Consider the following 16,623-nt stretch of genomic DNA (forward strand, 5'->3'; position numbering starts at 1 on the left):
AGTTGTTGATTTATCCAAGTCCAAGAGATGAATTAGCAGTTGTTATACATCAAGATATATCTGAAAAACTAAAGTTTTGTTTAAAGGGATGCTACACTTGCTTATTTTCACTTCCCCGCAAGTGTTTGCATTTCTTCTCATGAGTCATTATTTGTAGTCACATGTAACAATAGGATTCAGCAGTACATCACGTCAGTGCCATCCTTCACCTCACTGATACGGCTTGAAGTGGCCATAGGGCAGTGCTGTTGATGTCTCCAAATGTATTTTGGCTGAGAACACAATTCTAACAAAACAGGGGAGATAAATCCATCATCCTAAATGATCTCAGATTCAGTTATATATAAACCATCAGAAATGAGCCCCGATGGGATTTCTTTATTATTCTCACAGCTGCAGGATTGCTTAGTTATTCTCTATGAAATAGAATCAGATTTATCTAATAAAAAATAGTTTGGGTCCTGAATAGTTTCCAGAATAATGGTGTGGGAAAAGTCAGAGACCACAAAGGGCCCTGTTATTTCCATTGTGAAATGTTGTGATCTAAAGCACTAAAAGCAGAACAATTCTTGAAATATCGTCAATATTTATTAATAATGCTGAATTAAGAGGAATAAAGCATACTGATCATTGAAGATATAGAGCTACATTCAGATAAAAAAAGTGTGATAGAAACACTCATTTAATAAAATTCCAATTTTTATTTAAACATATAAATATAAAACAAGATGCCTCATACCATAGAAAGATCAAAGTTTAGCGTATACACAAGTTTAGGGAACATAGGTACAATGAAAGACATATTTTATTTTATATATGTATCTGTCCAAAAAATATCTTTTCTGCATATATCAGAATAATGGGAATATTTCCCTATAACACTAGCAGAAACATTTTTTAAAATGAGAGACATATATATTGTTCAACATATGTACTTACTAATAAAGTGCTCCTTTTTTCTCATTAATCATTGCAACATGTCGCATGGCCTAATTAATTGTGATTCACATGATATGTCTTCAAATTAACGCCACAATGTAAACAAATGGTATAGCGGTAAAACCGCATCACTCAATAAGTGTCATGTCGGACACTGTTCGCACCAGGGTGTCCGGCAGACAGCGGTAATACCCCATCCTACCACTTGGTTCTCAGCGGCGCTGGTTGGTCTTCTGATCCGGCTTGGATGGGGTTAACCAGGTTGTCATTCTGGCTGAGGGCTTAGCCACGCCCTCTGTCTTTAAATTGTCCTGCTTGACTATGTGCGTCGCCGACTATAGCTCTTGCCTTGTGCTAGCGATACCGGTCTGGAGTGGTGGTCTAAGGAGCATACGGTTTCTGGTGTAGTATATTCCGTTGTTGCCATTTTGCCCCCCTGTGTTGTATTTTTTGGTTGCCCTTGCACATTATTGTATTCTCCTTTGTGTGCGTGGTGTGGTGCGTTTCCTTTATCCCTGTCCATACTTATTTGTGGGGTCTGGTGTTTGGTCTCCTCACTGGGTGGAGGGTGGTGGGTTCAGCTTAGGGCTGGACAGGAGACAAGGACAGGGTGGAGGCCAAGGCAGGCACACCTTCAGTGTAAACCCTGGGTTGAGGGACAGACAGGGTTTCCCCTAGTCTGAGGGACACCGCAGGGGCCCCGGGGTTTCAGCCTAAAGTTACATAGGCTTCCCATGACAATAAGTTGTACACAAAAAAAGCACTCTAAAGTGGCTGCAACTGGTATTATTTGCAAAAACAAGTAGATGAGCAAAAGGAATTATCCACATCCTATTTTATATATATGCTCATAAGAGAAAATTTCCCCATAACATACTCCTATTTTACATAAAATGTTGCAATTTGCCACATAGCCTGCTTACAAATTGATGCCCCAATATAGATACATGATAGAGCGGGAAAAAATGCACCATTTAATAAGTTGCATATTTTGCACAAAAGGGAATGCTTGCTAAGGCAGCTCCAAATACTGCCATGTGCCTCACACAATATTGAGCCTTATCGTGGACATAAGAAAAAGTACATAGAGACGGCTGCAAATGCTGCCGTTATACTGCACATAAAGCTGAACCCAATCACGGCTCACCACCAGACATATAAATAGCACTATTAGTGTCTCGTAAGTACATATTACCTGCTCCCAATTCTTGCTGCGTACAGATGCCAAGTGGCCCGCTAAAACTCTTAAACCCCGACGCGCATTTTGCTGTCAATGCTTCCTCCAAATGAGATATTTGGCAAAAAATTGATGGCACAGCGAATATAAAAAACATAGAGTAGGACAGCCCCACATGAGATTGCCTTGGCGCGGCGGGGTGGCTCAAATGATTGATCAATTTTTTGCCAAATATCTCATTTTGAATACAGTTAGAAATTGATATGTGAGTATGCACTTTATGTATTGTTTTCTGACCACAAGCAGCGCTGGCTTCTCTCCTTTTTTTACTTGATGTTGGTTTATGGTTGACCGCCACTTTTGCCGTGCGTGCTGGGTTATGTTCGCCATTTTTCCTGTTTTCACTGTGATTGATCTAGGCTGCTGTGTACACACAGCAGCCCTGCCCTGCCCCAAGCTCTATTTAATTATGCACCTGTATCTGGACCTGTATCGCCCTTCATCTGTGTTTGCTGGTCAGGCAGGTGTGGAGGTTAAACCTGAGATGTCTATATCCAGACCTGGTTGGCCTTTATCTGCACTTGCTCTTTCTAGCTCCATGGTAGTGATTCAGAAATGTTTCAGGTACAGATTGCATTCAATATTGTCTTTATTTTAATACATTTAGGAGGCACAGCGAATATAAAAAGCATAGAGTAGGACTGCCCCACATGAGATTGCCTTGGCACAGCGGGGTGGCTCAAATGATTGATCAATTTTTTGCAAAATATCTCATTTTGAATACATTTAGAAATTAATATGTGCATATTCACTTTATGTATTGCATTCTGAAAACAAGCAGCGCTGGCTTCTCTCCTTTTTTTTTACACATTCATCGTTAGTTGGGTGATCACCGGCATGTTCACCCTGGCTGATAAATGGAGCCTGAATGTGAATGCTTAAAATAGTGATTACAGAACTCCTGTGGATGATGCTCAAGTAGGATCCTATCTCATGTAAATCTTGTAGAAACATGATTATGAATGCTTGTCCAGAGACCATCAGCTCTGAATGTGGCATTAATCTGCTTGTAAAGTCACAATCAACCATGGACCAAAGATTCAAACCCCCCTGTTTTTTGAACCCTTACCATTAGAGTTGGTGCTACCGGTCCTTTGGCTAAGTCAGTAATCTGTGGTCGCTTGATGGGAGTCTTGAGAACCATCACCTACATCCATGACCAAACCTGTGGCTCTTCTTTTGTTTAGCCATCCTACAAATCAGCCAGCTAATCAAAAGAAGTGTCAAGGGATTACATTATTATTTGGGGATTTAGTTACACTTAATGTGCCGCAACTAGAGTTGAGCGAAACGGGTCGAAAAAATTCAAAAGTCGCCGACTTTTGGCAAAGTCGGGTTTCATGAAACGAAACCCGACCCTAGGATGAGGTCGGCCACGAGGTCGGCGACTTACGTGCCAAAGTCGCGTTTCAAAAGTTTGTTTTGCGCTCTTTTTCAGCCAATCAGGATCCACGGACACTGTGGGCAACGTGATGACATAGGCACGGGTCACCACCATCTTTCAGAAGGGCATGCAAGTGATTGGCTTGCTTTGGTGGGCGTCACAGGGGGTATAAAAGGGCGTGCACGCCGACCGCCATCTTACTTCTGCCGATCTTAGTATAGGGAGAGGTTGCTGCTGATTCTGTAGGGAGAGCGTTAGGCAGGGAAGAAGACAAAAAAACTGCTTCTGCTGCTAGCGATTTGGCCTGCACAACACACCAGTCACTGTGTGTGCAGTGCAAGGGGATGCTATATAGTGGTGTATCAGTGGTGTTGGTTGTTGGGCTGCCTTTTAAGGCTTCCTGACAGGCTGGCATTGCTGTTTACCCACTGCTCCGCAAACTGCTTTTTTAAAAGCAATCCCAATTTTTTTTTTTGTCCTGCTGAGAAGAAAAAAAAACTGCTTCTGCTGCTAGCAATTTGGCCTGCACAACACACCAGTCACTGTGTGTGCAGTGCAAGGGGAGGCTATATAGTGGTGTATCAGTGGTGTTGGTTGTTGGGCTGCCTTCTAAGGCTTCCTGACAGGCTGGCATTACTGTTTACCCACTGCTCCGCAAACTGCTTTTTTAAAAGCAATCCAATCTCCCTTATCCTCTACTCACTTTTGTCACAGCTGTGCCATCGAGCCTGTCACATAGCGCTCAGATATTCATTGGGCCTCACACAATCCAAAAGTGTCCAGTGTCCAAAAGTGTGTGCAGAGATTCAAAATCTCCATTATCCTCTAGTCACTTTGGTCACAGCTGTGCCATCGAGCCTGTCACATAGCGCTCAGATATCAGTGGGCCTCACACAATCCAAAAGTGTCCACTGTCCACAAGTGTGTGCAGAAATTCAAAATCTCCCTTATCCTCTAGTCACTTTTGTCACAGCTGTGCCATCGAGCCTGTCACATAGCGCTCAGATATCAGTGGGCCTCACACAATCCAAAAGTGTCCACTGTCCACAAGTGTGTGCAGAAATTCAAAATCTCCCTTATCCTCTAGTCACTTTTGTCACAGCTGTGCCATCGAGCCTGTCACATAGCGCTCAGATATCAGTGGGCCTCACACAATCCAAAAGTGTCCACTGTCCACAAGTGTGTGCAGAAATTCAAAATCTCCCTTATCCTCTAGTCACTTTTGTCACAGCTGTGCCATCGAGCCTGTCACATAGCGCTCAGATATCAGTGGGCCTCACACAATCCAAAAGTGTCCACTGTCCACAAGTGTGTGCAGAAATTCAAAATCTCCCTTATCCTCTAGTCACTTTTGTCACAGCTGTGCCATCGAGCCTGTCACATAGCGCTCAGATATCAGTGGGCCTCACACAATCCAAAAGTGTCCACTGTCCACAAGTGTGTGCAGAAATTCAAAATCTCCCTTATCCTCTAGTCACTTTTGTCACAGCTGTGCCATCGAGCCTGTCACATAGCGCTCAGATATCAGTGGGCCTCACACAATCCAAAAGTGTCCACTGTCCACAAGTGTGTGCAGAAATTCAAAATCTCCCTTATCCTCTAGTCACTTTTGTCACAGCAGTGCCATCGAGCCTGTCACATAGCGCTCAGATATCAGTGGGCCTCACACAATCCAAAAGTGTCCACTGTCCACAAGTGTGTGCAGAAATTCAAAATCTCCTTTATCCTCTAGTCACTTTTGTCACAGCTGTGCCATCGAGCCTGTCACATAGCGCTCAGATATCAGTGGGCCTCACACAATCCAAAAGTGTCCACTGTCCACAAGTGTGTGCAGAAATTCAAAATCTCCCTTATCCTCTAGTCACTTTTGTCACAGCTGTGCCATCGAGCCTGTCACATAGCGCTCAGATATCAGTGGGCCTCACACAATCCAAAAGTGTCCACTGTCCACAAGTGTGTGCAGAAATTCAAAATCTCCCTTATCCTCTAGTCACTTTTGTCACAGCAGTGCCATCGAGCCTGTCACATAGCGCTCAGAAATCAGTGGGCCTCACACAATCCAAAAGTGTCCAGTGTCCAAAAGTGTGTGCAGATATTCAAAATCTCCCTTATCCTCTAGTCACTTTTTGCACAGCAGTGCCATCGAGCCTGTCACATAGCGCTCAGATATCAGTGGGCCTCACACAATCCAAAAGTGTCCACTGTCCACAAGTGTGTGCAGAAATTCAAAATCTCCCTTATCCTCTAGTCACTTTTGTCACAGCTGTGCCATCGAGCCTGTCACATAGCGCTCAGATATCAGTGGGCCTCACACAATCCAAAAGTGTCCAGTGTCCAAAAGTGTGTGCAGAAATTCAAAATCTCCCTTATCCTCTAGTCACTTTTGTCACAGCAGTGCCATCGAGCCTGTCACATAGCGCTCAGATATCAGTGGGCCTCACACAATCCAAAAGTGTCCACTGTCCACAAGTGTGTGCAGAAATTCAAAATCTCCCTTATCCTCTAGTCACTTTTGTCACAGCTGTGCCATCGAGCCTGTCACATAGCGCTCAGATATCAGTGGGCCTCACACAATCCAAAAGTGTCCACTGTCCACAAGTGTGTGCAGAAATTCAAAATCTCCCTTATCCTCTAGTCACTTTTGTCACAGCAGTGCCATCGAGCCTGTCACATAGCGCTCAGATATCAGTGGGCCTCACACAATCCAAAAGTGTCCAGTGTCCAAAAGTGTGTGCAGATATTCAAAATCTCCCTTATCCTCTAGTCACTTTTTTCACAGCAGTGCCATCGAGCCTGTCACATAGCGCTCAGATATCAGTGGGCCTCACACAATCCAAAAGTGTCCACTGTCCACAAGTGTGTGCAGAAATTCAAAATCTCCCTTATCCTCTAGTCACTTTTGTCACAGCTGTGCCATCGAGCCTGTCACATAGCGCTCAGATATCAGTGGGCCTCACACAATCCAAAAGTGTCCAGTGTCCAAAAGTGTGTGCAGATATTCAAAATCTCCCTTATCCTCTAGTCACTTTTGTCACAGCAGTGCCATCGAGCCTGTCACATAGCGCTCAGATATCAGTGGGCCTCACACAATCCAAAAGTGTCCAGTGTCCAAAAGTGTGTGCAGATATTCAAAATCTCCCTTATCCTCTAGTCACTTTTGTCACAGCAGTGCCATCGAGCCTGTCACATAGCGCTCAGATATCAGTGGGCCTCACACAATCCAAAAGTGTCCACTGTCCACAAGTGTTTGCAGAAATTCAAAATCTCCCTTATCCTCTAGTCACTTTTGTCACAGCTGTGCCATCGAGCCTGTCACATAGCGCTCAGATATCAGTGGGCCTCACACAATCCAAAAGTGTCCAGTGTCCAAAAGTGTGTGCAGATATTCAAAATCTCCCTTATCCTCTAGTCACTTTTGTCACAGCAGTGCCATCGAGCCTGTCACATAGCGCTCAGATATCAGTGGGCCTCACACAATCCAAAAGTGTCCACTGTCCACAAGTGTGTGCAGAAATTCAAAATCTCCCCTGTCCTATAGACACCTTGTACCTTGTTTTACATTACTATATAGTTTGTTGGATTTTGTCTACATTTCTACCAAAAATGAGGAAGGCTGGTGGAAGAGGCCGTGGAATTGGGCGGGGGTTGGCAGCTGGTAATGATGGTGTTGGTGGTGGATCTGATGGTAGTGGCAAGAGCAAAATAGGACCGAATGCAGGAGGTGCTGACCCTGCGTCATCGTCTGGCTACATAAGGCCTCGAACGCTTAGTTTTCTAGGAGTTGGCAAACCGCTTTTAAAGCCAGAGCATCAGGAAAAAGTTTTGTCTTACATTGCTGACTCAGCCTCCAGCTCTATCCCCTCCTCTTCTTCAGTTGTAAAAAGTAAAAGCACTGAGTCGTCATTGGAGGCTCATGTTCATGAACCACACCTTTCCTTGTGTCCTTCACCCCAACCAAGATTGAAGGATGACGCAGGCCATACTACTGATTACTCCATGGAGCTGTTTTCACATACCATGCCTGGATTATCAAGTCAAATGGTGAATTATCCAGGCCAAGATGAATCTGACATGGAGTGCACTGATGCACAGCCGCTGATGGATGATTCTGCTGGTACATTCACTCAGAGCACTACATTGTCCTCGCAGTGTACAGAGCCAGATTCTGACCCTGATGAGACTCAGGTGCCCCTTCTTGCACACTATACCACCATACACGGTGACACAGAGGAAGGTGCACATGACATAGAAGAGGAGGTGATGGATGACCTAGTTGTTGACCCAGATTGGCATCCATTGGGGGAAGAGGGTGCTGCTTCCAATAGCTCAGATGAGGAGCATCCACAGCAGACATCGACATCGCAACAGCTGTTATCTGGCAGGCCCGGAGCACTCCAAAGACAGGTTCCAAACATCAAAAGAGTTGCTGGACAGCTTGTCCAGAGGGTCAAAAGATCACAGCGTGCTAGGCCGCAAAATGTCTGCCAAAGTAGGAAGAGTGCAGTGTGGCACTTTTTTGAACAAAATCCTCATGATCAGGCCAAGGTTATCTGTAAGAAGTGCGCAAAGACCTTTAGCCGAGGGAAAAATCTGAAAAATTTGAATACCAGTTGCATGCTTAGACATTTAACCAGCATGCACTTGCAAGCGTGGACACAACACCAAACCTCAAGTGCCACATGTGCAACTGATCACAACGAAGGTAGTCAGCAACGCTACATTGTTTCCCCCACTGTAAGCCCACCGGTTAGCACAGCAGCAAATGTTGAGGTGTCGTTGCAAGACCACAGCAGTCAGGGAATCCCACTGTTATATCAATGAAATACTGATTCTAGGCCATCAGAAAGAACACCAACTCCATCACCATCATCAACCCTCTCTCAGTCCGCCCTGTCCACCGCTACTTCCACCATATGCAGCTCTCAAGTCCAGCTCACCCTCCCAGACACTATGAGTAGGTCAAGAAAGTACTCAGTCTCTCATCCACGTACACTGGGTTTGAACGCCCACATTGCCAAACTTATCTCGTTTGAGATGATGCCCTTTCGGTTGGTGGAAAGCACAGCTTTCCGCGAACTCATGGCCTATGCAGTACACGCTATGACCTACCCAGTCGCCACTTCTTCTCTCGCAAAGCCATCCCAGCCCTCCACCATCATGTGAAAGACCGCATTGTCCATGCACTCAAGCAGTCAGTGAGCGGAAAGGTGCACCTCACAACTGATGCATGGTCCAGTCGGCATGGCCAGGGCCATTACGTGTCCATCACTGCGCACTGGGTTAATGTGGTGGATGCAGGGTCCACAGGGGACAGCGGTGGTGGGACAGTGCTGCCTAGCCCACGGTATAGGAAACAGTTGGCTGTAGTCGTTCGACCATCCTCTTCCTCCACCTCCTCCAGAAGCGAAAGCTCGTCCACAGAGCGCAGTCGTACGAGCACTCCATCTGCAGCTGCCACTGTTGCACACGATGTGTCCCCCTATCGAGCAGCTAGTGGAAAGCGTCAGCAGGCTGTGTTGCAGATGATGTGTTTGGGCGACAGACACACCGCCGAGGTGCTGGCCGAGTACTTGAAGCGACAAACTGAGTCATGGCTGGGCAGTGTACATCTTGAGGCAGGCAAGGTAGTTAGTGATAACGGCCGTAATTTTGTGGCAGCCATAGCCCTTTCAAAACTCAGCCACATACCTTGCTTGGCTCACACCTTGAACCTGGTGGTGCAGTGCTTCCTCAAAAATTATCCGGAGTTAACAGCCCTGCTCCAGAAGGTGCGAAGACTGTGCGCGCACATCCGCCGGTCGCCTGTACACTCCGTTCGTATGCAGAAGCTGCAGCGATTGCTCCACCTTCCCAACCACCGCCTCATTATCGACATTGCAACAAGGTGGAACTCCACCCTGCACATGGTGGAGCGGCTGTACGAGTAGAGGCAGGTCATAATGCATTTGTGGGAGGATACACGGCCAGGCACTTTGAGAGCAGACATGGAGTTGACAGGTGTGCAGTGGTCGAAGCAGAAAGACCTTTGTAAAGTCCTTCAGTGTTTTGAGGCTGGTAAGCGCAGACGACGCCATCCTAAGCATGAGCATCCCACTTATGCGTCTGCTCATGCAAACTTTGACGCACCTTAAGGAGCAGGCGTCTGCAGCCAATGTTGATGAGGAGGAAGAGGAGGAGGGAATCCTTGATGACATTCAGCTATTGTCTGCTCAGGGACCTCTCCTGGACGAGGTGGAGGAAGAAGAGGAGGAGGAGGAGGATGATGGGGATGATTACTTAGGGGAGGAGGATGCATCTCGTGGGGCAAGTGAAAATGTTGGCGTGGCAAGGTCTGGTACAGGGTTTGTGCGTGACTGGAGGGATGTGGATTTGCCAGAAAGTGCTCCTCCACCCAGCACTCTCAGTGCATCATTGACACCGGGAACATTGGCCCTCATGTCAGATTATGCCTTGCGGATCCTAAAAAGGGACCCCCGCATTGCCAAAATGATGAACGATGACGACTACTGGTTGGCCAGCATCCTGGATCCACGCTATAAAGGCAAATTACAAAACATCATGCCACAGGAGAACCTTGACCTAATATTGGCTAATAAACAAGCAACTCTGGTAAATCGGTTGCTTGAGGCATTCCCAGCACATAGCAGCGGTGATGATTCTCACACGAGCCGTACGGGCCGGGGGCAGCTTGGCAGAGGTGTTCGTGGTGCACACAGCAGAAGTGACGTTGGAGACAGGGGTTTCATGACAATGTTGTGGACTGATTTTTCAAATACCGCTCACACAACTGGTAATACTGCATCGATGGAAAGTGACAGGAGACAGCAGTTGTCAACTATGGTAACAAACTACTTTTCCTCCCATATCGATGTTCTCCCACACAGGTCATTCCCCTTTGACTTTTGGGCCGCTAAACTGGACACCTGGCCTGAATTGGCCCAATATGCCTTACAGGAGCTCGCTTGCCCAGCTGCAAGTGTGCTATCGGAAAGAGTCTTCAGTGCAGCTGGATCAATCCTGACAGAAAAAAGGACCCGTCTGTCAACCCAAAATGTGGATGATCTAACCTTCATTAAAATGAACCACGCATGGGTTTTCAAGGATTTTGTCCCACCTTCCCCTGATGACACATAGGGTGACAGAAAAATGGCTTGCTTTGGTCCACCTCTTCCTGGTACTTCACCTATTTCGCCTTTTGCATCAGCTGAATGTCCAACATCAACATATGCCACTTTCTAAAACTCCCTAACTGTGCTGCCTCCCCCCCATGGCCGGGGTCACCACCTACCGCACGACACCGTGCGAGTGCCGTTGCCCTGGACAGGTGGGTAGGCCGACTCTTGGGCGCGGGCACTGGCACAGGGTCCCTCATAGTGCAATCAAGTGTCTCTGACGGTGGTGGTGCACACCCGCCGTCAGACACACCGCTGTACTATGAGGGGCCCAGTGCCAGTACCGACGCCCACGAGTGGGCCCCCCTTGCTTGGGCAGGGCCCCAGCATTTGCAATCTTTACCTCTCCCTGCTCCTCCGCTGTGTAATCTGGGCCGTCAAATCCATACTGTGCCTGACACCGTCTGAGCCTGCCTCCTGAGACATATATTTTGAATGTGTACGCTATCCATACATGTTATCCAGGGATACGGTACCCTTTCTAACCTTTGTGCAATCACGTGCAATCCATACTGGGCCTAACACCGTTTGAGCCTGCCTCCTGAGACATATATTTTGAATGTATACGCTATCCATACATGTTATCCGGGGATACGGTACCCTTTCTAACCTTTGTGCAATCACGTGCAATCCATACTGGGCCTAACACCGTCTGAGCCTGCCTCCTGAGACATATATTTTGAATGTGTACGCTATCCATACATGTTATCCGGGGATACGGTACCCTTTCTAACCTTTGTGCAATCACGTGCAATCCATACTGGGCCTAACACCGTCTGAGCCTGCCTCCTGAGACATATATTTTGAATGTGTACGCTATCCATACATGTTATCCAGGGATATGGTACCCTTTCTAACCTTTGTGCAATCACGTGCAATCCATACTGGGCCTAACACCGTCTGAGCCTGCCTCATGCTGTATAGACATATATTTTGAATGTGTACGCTATCCATACATGTTATCCGGGGATACGGTACCCTTTCTAACCTTTGTGCAATCACGTGCAATCCATACTGGGCCTAACACCGTCTGAGCCTGCCTCATGCTGTATAGACATATATTTTGAATGTGTACGCTATCCATACATGTTATCCGGGGATACGGTACCCTTTCTAACCTTTGTGCAATCACGTGCAATCCATACTGGGCCTAACACCGTCTGAGCCTGCCTCCTGAGACATATATTTTGAATGTGTACGCTATCCATGCATGTTATCCAGGGATACAGTACCCTTTCTAACCTTTGTGCAATCACGTGCAATCCATACTGGGCCTAACACCGTCTGAGCCTGCCTCATGTTGCATAGACATATATTTTGAATGTGTACGCTATCCATACATGTTATCCAGGGATACGGTACCCTTTCTAACCTTTGTGCAATCACGTGCAATCCATACTGGGCCTAACACCGTCTGAGCCTGCCTCATGCTGTATAGACATATATTTTGAATGTGTACGCTATCCATACATGTTATCCAGGGATACGGTACCCTTTCTAACCTTTGTGCAATCACGTGCAATCCATACTGGGCCTAACACCGTCTGAGCCTGCCTCATGCTGTATAGACATATATTTTGAATGTGTACGCTATCCATACATGTTATCCGGGGATACGGTACCCTTTCTAACCTTTGTGCAATCACGTGCAATCCATACTGGGCCTAACACCATCTGAGCCTGCCTCATGCTGTATAGACATATATTTTGAATGTGTACGCTATCCATACATGTTACCCAGGGATACGGTACCCTTTCTAACCTTTGTGCAATCACGTGCAATCCATGCTGGGCCTAACACCGTCTGAGCCTGCCTCATGCTGTATAGACATATATTTTGAATGTGTACGCTATCCATACATGTTATCCGGGGATACGGTACCCTTTCTAACCTTTGTGCAATCACGTGCAATCCATACTGGGCCTAACACCATCTGAGCCTACCTCCTGAGACATATATTTTGAATGTGTACGCTATCCATACATGTTATCCAGGGATACGGTACCCTTTCTAACCTTTGTGCAATCACGTGCAATCCATACTGGGCCTAACACCGTCTGAGCCTGCCTCATGCTGTATAGACATATATTTTGAATGTGTACGCTATCCATACATGTTATCCAGGGATACGGTACCCTTTCTAACCTTTGTGCAATCACGTGCAATCCATACTGGGCCTAACACCGTCTGAGCCTGCCTCCTGAGACATATATTTTGAATGTGTACGCTATCCATACATGTTATCCAGGGATACGGTACCCTTTCTAACCTTTGTGCAATCAAGTGCAATCCATACTGGGCCTAACACCATCTGAGCCTGCCTCATGCTGTATAGACATATATTTTGAATGTGTACGCTATCCATACATGTTATCCAGGGATACGGTACCCTTTCTAACCTTTGTGCAATCACGTGCAATCCATACTGGGCCTAACACCGTCTGAGCCTGCCTCCTGAGACATATATTTTGAATGTGTACGCTATCCATACATGTTATCCAGGGATACGGTACCCTTTCTAACCTTTGTGCAATCACGTGCAATCCATTCTGGGCCTAACACCGTCTGAGCCTGCCTCATGCTGTATAGACATATATTTTGAATGTGTACGCTATCCATACATGTTATCCAGGGATACGGTACCCTTTCTAACCTTTGTGCAATCACGTGCAATCCATACTGGGCCTAACACCGTCTCAGCCTGCCTCATGCTGTATAGACATATATTTTGAATGTGTACGCTATCCATACATGTTATCCGGGGATACGGTACCCTTTCTAACCTTTGTGCAATCACGTGCAATCCATACTGGGCCTAACACCGTCTGAGCCTGCCTCCTGAGACATATATTTTTAATGTGTACGCTATCCATACATGTTATCTGGGGATACGGTACCCTTTCTCACCTTTGTGCAATCACGTGTAATCCATACTGGGCGTGAGAACGGCTGGCGAGCTGTTAAGCAAGCTACAGCACCTGTCCAGACAAGTACAGGGATTCCCTTGCGAGGAGACTTATTTGATTGTTTTCAATGTTGGGACAGCAATTTTTGGGGAGCACTATACTCTGGAGAATGATAGATGTGGCCCACCATACACTGGAACATACCAAAGGTGGACATCAGACACTGGAGCAGCATTTACAGGGCCCATTATACACTAGAGCATTAGAAATGGGGCCCATTATGTTTGGAGCATTATTTGGGCCCATAAGACAGTGGAGCTTCATCCATGGGGACCAACATATACTGTAGCATTATGTGGAGCTCATCATATACTGTTTCAAACATTATATGGGACCAATGATTCTGTATGGAGAAATAGATGGGCCTCGTCATGAGATGTAAAAAGTGAGGTATTTTTCATTGTACTATACCGCTATTTCTCTGCCGTATCGGAGCATGATGAGTTGTGGTATGTGTTAAAGGGGCGCTCTTTCGCCCAGGGCACATGAAAACCTGGAGCCAGCCCTCCCCCCCCACAGTTTGTAACCAAATAACCCCCATTTTTCAGTGCATAACTTGTATTATGAAGTTAATTAAGGTTGACAAGCTTAAGAAAGAAGAATTGATGCTTTTGGCATTCAAATGGGCACTGTAGGTGTGTTTCCTGTCCTCCTCTCACTGCCGACTTTTATTCCCCATTGACTTACATTGGGTTTCGTGTTTCGGGACGACCCCGACTTTTCCCTATAATCGGACGATCTTGCTCGACCCGACTTTTGGAAAAGTCGGGTTTCACGAAACGAAACGCGACCCTAAAAAACCAAAAGTCGATCAACTCTAGTCGCAACTAATTGTGGCTGCTATCACAGAGGAACAGGTCATGTAATGGCAGGAGGACTGGAGAAAGCTGTGGTAGCATATTTAGAATCCATAGATATTTGTCCTTGATCACACAGTAAACAGATCACCAAATTAATGTGAACTGTATATAGCTGTATCCTTCTTTTAGTTTACAGCTCTGTCATCATTACTACATACAGTATATACAATGTATTTCTTCCTGACTGCATAATATGAAATCTGTAAAGTCTAGTATCCCAGCTTTTTCAAACACTTTTCTAAAACCTTAATTTACCAATAATTAACAATTATTAGAATTATACAGTCTTGGTTACCTGCAGTATAATGAAATGTATAGATTTCACATTTTCTGATTCCTCCTGTATAGTGTTCTTTTAAAGGGGTGGTCCAGATGCAAACTAACTTTCGTTCTAAATCCTTATCAATTTTTTGGCATAAGCTAAACTATTTTATAATATACTTGCATTAAAAATTCCCTAACCGTCCCTAACTACAATTCCTTAACTAAACTACTCCTTTTTTATACTTCCTTTCTTAAGACGCTTCATTTGAGAATCCCAGTGCATGCTGGGTTACTTAAAGGAAGTGTCATCAGGGGGCTGAGGCTGTAGTCACTGCCACAGCACCTGTCCCCTCCCTGAAACAAAGCATTATCAGTGATGCCCGTATCAGGAGTTGGGCTAGTCTCTGTGTGCTGTGCACTGTGTGATTTGCACAATGACAGTGCACTCTCTGTTACTGGCTCAGATCAGCAGTAATGGGCCAGCAATTGAGTGGTGTCAGAATACCCGGCGTGCAGAGAAAAGTGATGTCACTTGTGAGGGCGGTGCTGGTCTCTGCTCGCCAGGTATTCTGACACCACTCTGTTGCCGGCTCATCACTGCTGATCTGAGCTGACAACAGTGAGCGGGCTGTCGTTGTGTAAATTGCAGAGTGCACAGCACGAGGGAGAGAGCAGGGACTAATCCAGCTTATGAAATGAGTGTCATTGATAATGTTTCATTTTAGGGACGGGGCCGGAGTTGCAGCAGTGATTGCAGTCTCTGCTCCTGATGATACTTAGAGTATCCCAGCATGCACCGACATCCTCAAACAAAGTGTCATCTAAAAGGAAGAAGGGGGAAAAATAGAAAAGCAATTAGGTAGCGTAGTTAGGGAAGGATAGAGATTTTTTAATTGAAGTATATTAGAAAATAGGTTAGATAAATAGATAGATATTTAGAATGAAAATTACTTTGCCTTCGGACCACCCCTTTAAGGCTGTCCAGATAAGTTATACAAGTCTGTTTTTAAATGTTTCTTGCTAGAGAACTTATGGTATATATAAAATGAGACTGGTTTATAGCCATCCTCCAGTATAAAAGAAAACAGTGTAACTATATTCAATAACAAACCAAAATTGAATATTTTGCTACATGGTGCTTATGTACACTACAAAATATAAGTCTTGTGCTCTACATACAAATTTTGCAAGAAGTAACAGCCTAATGTCTTCTTTCCAAGGTAAGAGAACAACTTATGTCCAATGATCTAAGTGCGAATTGTTACACTACTGTGGAAGCCATATTAGAAGACTCACTTCATTTTGTATTACACAACCACTCATCCAGTATACTGGAGGCAATGGAAAAAGCAAAAACCTGTCTTTCACTAAAGGTAAGTCTTTAATTAAACTGTTCTTTACATTACATTTACAGCTTTATTAAAGAAGCTCTCCACAAATCAAAGTTTTTATCCTCTTAATATATTGCAGTCATCAGATTATATAGCACTGTGTACTTACAATTGATCATTTTGCCTTTCTACCCATCTAATTCTTCTCTTTCCATTACGTCTATGACATCACGTGATTAAAAAACAGACTAGCTGAATCCTTCTAAACTCTGTGTACAAGCAGGGGGCTGATTTTCCCACCATGATTCATCAATCACTGCAAAAGTCCCTGGTAGGGGGAGGATGAGCAGCTGGGTCAAGAGCTGAATAAAGGAATGGTATCTGCATTGTAAAGAGACTTCCTATTTCTACATAGAGCAGAGAAAACAAGAATAAATAGCTGGGTGGAAAGGGAACATGAGAAATTGTA

The 16,623-nt window shown here is 45.4% G+C and overlaps 1 protein-coding gene across 1 annotated transcript in view; it reads left to right on the plus strand.

The window, feature by feature from the left end:
* The window catches only part of CPED1 (cadherin like and PC-esterase domain containing 1), a 600,308-nt gene that overhangs the window by 269,201 nt on the left and 314,484 nt on the right, over positions 1-16,623 (plus strand). Inside the window, exon 9 of the mRNA XM_073573371.1 lies at positions 16,044-16,196. Coding sequence (XP_073429472.1) covers positions 16,044-16,196 — 153 coding nt within the window. The remainder of the gene's footprint in view (positions 1-16,043; positions 16,197-16,623) is intronic.

The sequence above is a fragment of the Dendrobates tinctorius genome, unplaced genomic scaffold, assembly GCF_039654945.1.
Source record: "Dendrobates tinctorius isolate UK_male_01 unplaced genomic scaffold, ASM3965494v1 ptg000035l, whole genome shotgun sequence".
Classification (NCBI taxonomy): Eukaryota; Metazoa; Chordata; class Amphibia; order Anura; family Dendrobatidae; genus Dendrobates; species Dendrobates tinctorius.